The sequence below is a fragment of the Rhinoderma darwinii genome, chromosome 12 (assembly GCF_050947455.1).
Source record: "Rhinoderma darwinii isolate aRhiDar2 chromosome 12, aRhiDar2.hap1, whole genome shotgun sequence".
Taxonomy (NCBI): Eukaryota; Metazoa; Chordata; class Amphibia; order Anura; family Rhinodermatidae; genus Rhinoderma; species Rhinoderma darwinii.
In genome coordinates, this window is record NC_134698.1 from 12,714,070 (window position 1) to 12,721,710 (window position 7,641).

At 35.2% G+C, this 7,641-nt stretch overlaps 1 protein-coding gene across 1 annotated transcript; it reads left to right on the forward strand.

The window, feature by feature from the left end:
• The first annotated feature begins 297 nt into the window (after positions 1-297).
• Positions 298-7,286, forward strand: LOC142664386 (embryonic protein UVS.2-like). Its single transcript, XM_075843456.1, has 12 exons — positions 298-424; positions 507-624; positions 1,641-1,819; positions 1,924-2,005; positions 2,164-2,291; positions 2,433-2,548; positions 2,940-3,165; positions 3,519-3,637; positions 3,883-4,093; positions 5,869-6,036; positions 6,888-7,021; positions 7,266-7,286. The coding sequence occupies exons 1-12, from the start codon at positions 298-300 to the stop codon at positions 7,284-7,286; spliced, it is 1,629 nt and encodes a 542-aa protein (XP_075699571.1).
• The last annotated feature ends 355 nt before the right edge of the window (positions 7,287-7,641 follow it).

The following is a 7,641-nucleotide window of genomic DNA, read 5'->3' on the forward strand; positions in this document are numbered from 1 at the left end:
AATGTTTACATGCACTTTCAATCACCATCATACCCTCTATTAACCCCAACAATATGGTGATACATTACTGGACCTTACTGAGAACACATTGAGAAAACATCTGTGTATAGAGTGGTCTATAAACCTTAAACACATAGTGGAATAGGATATAAAGCAGTATTATACAGAGTAGTTTCCTTCAAAATTGTTCATCATTCCTCACAAGTTAAAGTTAAGGTCCAGCCATTGATTCATCTCTATCTATGTTGTCCATGAGACTTAGTATGATGGTATTGTTTTCTTTGTTTAGAAATCACCATGGCCATAAAAGAAGGAGACATATTGATACCAACTGGACGCAGTGCTATAAAATGTAAAGGATGCCTGTGGCCCATATCAGCAGATGGGACTGTCATTGTGCCCTACAATCTCTCCTCTGATTATAGTGAGTGTTTTTCTTATTTATACCTAAGGTGGCCATGATAACTGTCCTACAATACATTCATTATTTGTTCTTTTATCCTCAGATAATTGGCAGCGCAACTTGTTTAAGACTTCCATGGAGGAATTTGAAGCACTTACCTGTGTGAGGTTTGTACCTCGGACAGCAGAGAAGGATTTCCTCAACATTGCGTCTTCAGGCGGGTAGGTTCTACTATTTAAGCTCTGAGATTTTAGTAATAAAACTTTACACTAGTTCATACAGAATATTATAAGCTATCATTATAAACATGAAATTAATTGAAGCATTGGGAATTATATCTCTTCTACTAATTCATTTAGGGAATTCCTAAATTGTTTGAGGCTTGGTAGGCAAGAATCCCCAATGTAGTATTATTTGAATATATCGATTTTAATTTCAGAATCTGATCATTTCTGATCAAAAGAGCTTAAAGGTGTTGTCTAGTTTAGAATAGCAATTTACATATACTCTGTTAGGGAATTCTGAGCTAATAAATAGGGATCCCCAGTACAATATCCTCATCTATGATCCAGAGGGCAGATCAGTTACAAATAGCATTACTTGTTCTGGAGGACCTGTCCCATATTATACAGTCAAACCACTGATATGAATGGGTGCGGTAAAATGCTTGATTTTCCCAGTGGTGGTGCTGCAGGAAAATGTAACACTTACTGCTAGGTTCCTGATTGCTGGGGTCCAAGCATGGAAACACTTTGTAATTATTTGTTTGCTAGAACTCCTTTAACACAGGGATTGTCTAAAGGGAACATCATCTTAGAGAATTTGTCTTATGACGGTAGAATGCAAATATATATGGAAGCGTGTATTTTCCTTCTGACGATAAACTTGTAGTCTGAATATTAACATATACTTATTATACAATAGAGAGTGTCTCTAGATATTTCTTGTAGAAAGCTAAGGGGATGTCCTATTTCAAATTTAAGAGCTAGATAGTAAATCTCTCCCACTTGTAAAGTTGAACCTACACAAAAAGGGATTTCCTACTCTATTCCCTTCTCTATAATCATGAGCAAGAGACATGCAGAGATCAACTCCGACTCTGACAGACCCAATGTAACCAAGTATTAGTGATTACCTATGTCTCTCCTGTAATAATGCCGGCTTATTTCTTATATATTATGATTAAATTCATTGCCCTCAAATTTATAATAAAATGTTATTTCCTATATATTTTCAGTTGTACAGGATATATCGGACGAGTAGGTGGTAAACAGTATGTTGGATTAGGTAGAAGTGGTTGTATGTACAGAGGAATTATACAACATGAGCTCAACCATGCCCTGGGCTTCTACCATGAACATACGAGGAGTGACCGGGATGACTATGTCACCATCATGTATGAGAATATTTCACCAGGTAATGCCCTCACCATAAATATATAAATAATTCATCTCATGATACATTTTATATTGTTCTTATTACAACAATGAGACTAACAATAGACATTTCTTGTCTTAAAGGTGATACTGGAGACTTTAACAGGCAAGACACCAATAATCTTGGTCTGGCGTATGACTATGGATCAGTGATGCATTATAACAAGTAAGTTCATTGTTTACTGTAACCTGTAATAATAAAGAATTATATAAAGTCATAACATTATTATTATTATTATTATTATTATTAATATTGTGTTCTATGATGTATCTTTGTCACAATCTCATGTTTTGTACTTTCTCATTGTCTCCTGTATCTGACAGGTACGCATTCACTAACCATTCAGGACAGCCCACCATTGTGCCCAAGCCGGACCCAAATGTCCCAATCGGACAAAGAGATGGACTGAGTGTTCTAGATGTCGCTAAAATTAACCGTCTGTATAAATGCAGTAAGTTCCTGAAGGTCTAGAGTCTTCAAAAAGTTGTATCCAAGATCTGTCACCTTTATACCTTAGAACCATAAGGGACCAATAAATAAATTTTTCTTACATATGAACAGTCAATGATTTATTTTCTTTTTCTTTTTATAGATGTTTGTTCAAATGTGCTTAGTAACAATGCTGGAAGTCTGACCTCAGACAATTACCCATCAGCCTACCCAAATAATGCCAACTGTGTTTGGCTGATAAGAATACCATCAAATCAGGTACAGAAACGCAGAACTATATACATGGAGCCAAAGTTTTATAATACTTAGACTTGTATCTTGAATCCAGTCTGGAATAACTAGGATTACTGGGGTTTGCCCCTCATCAGTCTAATCAGTATTTATATCCATATCTATACTTCTATCTGATTTCCTATGTGAATGATCCCTGTGATATTATTTATCATCTAGTTGTCTAATGTGATGAATTTAAACTATCCTCCATGATTTTTAATTCTTGTTATGTACGTACTCATTTTCACACATCTGAAATAGAGTTAAGTCGCTTTAGGGGGTCTCTATTATTTGTACTTTATTTTTTTACTACCGTCGTTGGGGGTTCACTCAGCTGATCTGACATCTGCTATTTATATATTTCTTTTATTTTTAGGTTACATTGAACTTTGTGGCATTTGATGTCCAGTCATCTCCTAATTGTTTATCTGACTATATAAAGATTTATGATGGACCCACTAAGACATATCCTCTGTTGTTGGACAGAACTTGTGGATCAGGATTGATCCCTCCAATTATTGCCTCAACTAGCCAGTTACTGGTGGAGTTTTCAAGTGATAGTAGTGTTACCAGGGCTGGCTTCAGTGCTTCATACAGCTCAGGTACAGTATTAGATTCTAATTCTTGTATTATAATTCAATATATTGTCATTGTGGTTCAGTTCCACTACTTAAAGAAGTTTTCCAGGAATTTATATTGATGGACTCTTCTTATGATTGTCCAACCGTTTGTGATCAGTGGGAGTCTGATTTCACTAAGTGTTAAAAACAAGGCTAGGTCTGACCCATCATAATTTTATGAGTGTGGAAGATTCAGGAATGTGTCCTGTTGATGAATCTGGCACATTCTGCAGACTCGCACACCATTTATACATTGCACAATTATGAATACATCTTCTCCATTGTTTACACATTTTTTTTTATCAACTTACTACTTTAAAACATATTCTCACCAGTACGATGTGGAGGAACATTCTATACACCGGACAGAAACATTACATCCCCCGGTTATCCCAATGCCTATGCTCCAAACCTGAACTGCGTCTACACAATCACAGCTCCTGTTGGACAAAGGGTAAGATCTTTTTAAGATGTAATCTATCTAATAATGAGATATAAATTTCATTTATAATAGCCAAAATATTATAAAGTATCAAAGAAAAATCAATTTATGAATTATCCACATGATTTTCACACCGTTTGACAATTTACTATCATGTATGGCTTATTGATAATTGATCTATTATAGCGTCATCCGATATTCTCTATTACAGTTGTGTTACCTTGGATAACTACAATGATTGCTACCTATCTTTACAGGTTTCCCTGACTGTTAATGATTTCCAGACGGAAAATGGCTATTTCTGCTTCTCTGATTCTTTAAAGATAATGGATGGGTCCAGAGAAAAGGGTCCATTCTGTGGTAACTACATGATTCCTACCATCACATCTACTGGGACTACCCTGGTGCTGACATTTGTTAGTGATGTCACCGTTCAGATGAGAGGCTTCCAGGCATCATATATATTCAGTGAGTATTACAGTCTCCTCTATATTACTTCTTCACATACATAGCACATATACTGTTTATCTCCCAAGTGAAGCAGACATACAACTAGAAATGAAGAATTAATTCTACAGTCCACAGTCCAATTGTATCCTCTATTTAAGACCTTGATGCGGGTCACATGGGAAGGGGCTGACATGCTACAATCTTTACACAGAAGGAACATGAGTAAGACAAGTAGAAGCTTTTATGACAACTTATTCTTCTAGAAAACACAAGTTACCAATAACTGTTATTATAGATCTTTAGACCTTTCAGGGTTTTTATTATAGACTTTTATGACAGGTCAATTATAAATTGCATCACAGTGACATTTACAGATGAGGTCCCCAAAATTTGGATACAGGCCTTGACTTATGTAGACATGTCCTTATATTAAGAACCATCTCTTCATCGACACCAATAAGAGTAATGGAATCCTATGAATTCTCTTAGTCGATTGATAAATTTGAATCCTATATATAAATTGTAACACTTGCATAGATTTCAGAAACTGAATGGACAAAATATATTTACAACATGTTTGGATTTTTATTTGAAGTATTTTAAGTAATTAAAGGGGTTGTACACCTTGGTCAATATTTTTTTTTAGAAGTGTTACCTATTGAAAAGAAGATTAAAGAATTTTATATTGGCAGAGCTTCTGTATCAAAGAGAGCAGCAAGTGCTCAATTGCCCTACAGCAAACCCGCAGGCGAAATGGAGCATTACATTATTTTCTTTGACAATCAATAAGCTGTCCATGCAATACATAGTAGTTCAAGATCCTCCAGGCTGAGAGACACTATAAGGCCTTGTTCACACATTGCAGATTTGCTACAGATTTTACATGTATTTAAGTCAAAACCAGGAGCGGAACCTAGCCAACTGCCAACTAGCCAACTGTTATTTCTGCTGATTCATCGATTGAAAATAACAAGGAATAAATTATAGAAAGAATTTTACAGATTTGGTTTTCTAATGAATCTTTATTTCTCTTCTCTACAGTATAACTGGAGATCACTACACACCGGAATATAATACAATTGTAATAATTCATTCTGGAAATGACTTATTACTGAAGATAAATTCTCTTATTGTTCTTGACTTTCTTTTATTTTAGCAAATTGTAGCTGTGATTAGGAAATTATTTCATATGACTCCCTGTTTCTTATTTGTTTGGAAAATAAAGTTTTTATTGCATCATCTATAATATTACAATCCAGATTAAATTTTTTTGAATGCATGAATATGTATGTGGTGATATAAAGGTGTATTACATAGCCTGCCATGTCTGAAGAATTTCTAATTATAATGACTTATAGATAGGAAATTTGATCGTTAGATAGATAGATAGATAGATAGATAGATAGATAGATAGATAGATAGATAGATAGATAGATAGAAATAAAGATAGAGAGATAGACATATAGATATAGACATATAGACAGGGAGATATAGACAGAGAGATATAGACAGAGAGCTATAGACAGAGAGCTATAGACAGAGAGATATATAGATAGCGAGATATAGAGATAGAGATAGAGAGATAGAGAGATACATAGATTCCTTACAAGGAAGCCTTACAAGGTGGCATTATAGATGAAAAAACATCCTACTTAGAGAGTTTGCTACTAGTGCATTCTCCTATATACAAGAGACCTCTGACTTCTTGAATAAATTAAAACAAGTTGAGATACAACAAGGCCAGAAGATTATATTAGCATTCTTCGATGTCTCAAGTTTATATACGTCCATAGAACATTACAGAGGCCTACAAGTCACCGCTAAATATCTTTCAGAATCTAAATTTTCATTAGAAGCTCAACAATTTTTCTTAGATCTGTTAGAAATCATATTGACAGATAATTACTTTATTTTCCGAGATGACTACTTCATACAAATTCAGAGAACAGCCACAGGGTCAGGTACTGAGGTGGTGGAGATACATAGACGACGTCTTCCTCATTTGGTTGGGCAGCGGCAGAGAACTGCAGCTGTTCCATTATTTTCTCAATACAATTGATCCTGCTGTAATGTTCACTCTCATGAGCTCTGATGTATGCATACAGTTCCTGGATGTGCAGGTCAATTACCATAATGGAGTCTTGACCACAGAACGGTATGTTAAGCCAACTGATAAGAATACTATACTGACATACAATAGTAATCATTCAAGGTCGATGGTCAAAAGCCTTCCAGTAAGACAATACATACGGGCAAAGAGAATTATTAGCACAGAAGATAAAATAGAAGAAACACTTCGGCACATGGAAAATAAGTTCAGGCACAGAGGCAGTTTCTTCTCTTAAACGACATAGAGAAACGGTAAATAAGATCAGTAGAGATACACTGTTGACTGCTAAAAATCACATTGTAAAACCTGCCCGTATACCATTAGTCACTACATATGCAGAACATAGCCAGTCTTTAATTAAGATCATTCTTAAACACTGGCCAATGTTACAAAACGGTCTACCACACATTTCCGAGATCAACAGTGCTCCCCTGTTCTCATACCAAAGATCACCAAACTTACGAGATAGATTGGTAAAATCAGACATGGGCACGGGTAGAAAAGATAAACAGACTTATCTCACATAGAAAAACACCGGTTGCTACCCCTGCTTAAATTGCATCAACTACTCCTTGATACAGAAAGGATCAAAATTTACACACCCAATGACAAAATGCGCTTATGAGATACGATTCTATCTGAACTGTGTCTCAGATCAGGTTGTATATGTCTTGGAATGTCCATGTCACCTCTTATATGTAGGAGAGACCTCACTTGAATTAAAGATAAGATTGAATCAGCACAGATATAGCATCCACAAGAAACGTCTGGACCTTCCAGTGTCCAAACACTACACGGAGGCAGGACACTCAGAGAAGGAACTATCAGTTTATCAGGTAGATCATGTCCCCATGCCACGTAGAGGGGGTAATCAAATCAAATTGTTAAAATACAGGGAACTGCAGTGGATCAAGAGGCTACATACGTTAAAACCACATTGATTAAATATTGATTTTATTACACATGGCATCTATTAGGACCTGACCTGCCCTCAGGTCAGGGTAGGCTGACATACGTTCTTCATGTATTCAATTTAGTGTACAATTTTAATTGTCATAACATCAATATTATCTCTTTCAGATAACTTCATCATTAGCCTAACAAGTTCTACCCATGTACACTTTGGACCCGTTGTTTTGGTGTGTTATATATATCTAAACCGCCAACATCGCCATCGATATTTAAATATATACATAATTATTATGTATATGTACCTTATCCTAATGGGATGATATTACAAAAAATTTTTTTTGCTCATCACAAAAATATCATGATACATAAATTAAGCCTCTATTCACACTGATGTTGTTCTTATGCTGATTTTTTACCTACATTTTTTTCACTTAATTTTTTAAATTTTTTTAATTTCATATCTTATACATATATGACCCATATGGTACAATACTTCTATACAATTGACTATACCATCATACTGAGATAGATCCACTATATTATG

What these genes read in the sequence shown, in the direction of transcription:
- LOC142664386 (XM_075843456.1), top strand. Translation starts at nt 298, where the DNA reads ATGGCCATAAAAGAAGGAGACATATTGATACCAACTGGACGCAGTGCT. An exon ending in TAACCGTCTGTATAAATGCA is followed by an intron (nt 2,292 to 2,432) that starts GTAAGTTCCTGA and finishes TTCTTTTTATAG; the next exon opens with ATGTTTGTTCAAATGTGCTT. An exon ending in TAAGAATACCATCAAATCAG is followed by an intron (nt 2,549 to 2,939) that starts GTACAGAAACGC and finishes TTTTATTTTTAG; the next exon opens with GTTACATTGAACTTTGTGGC.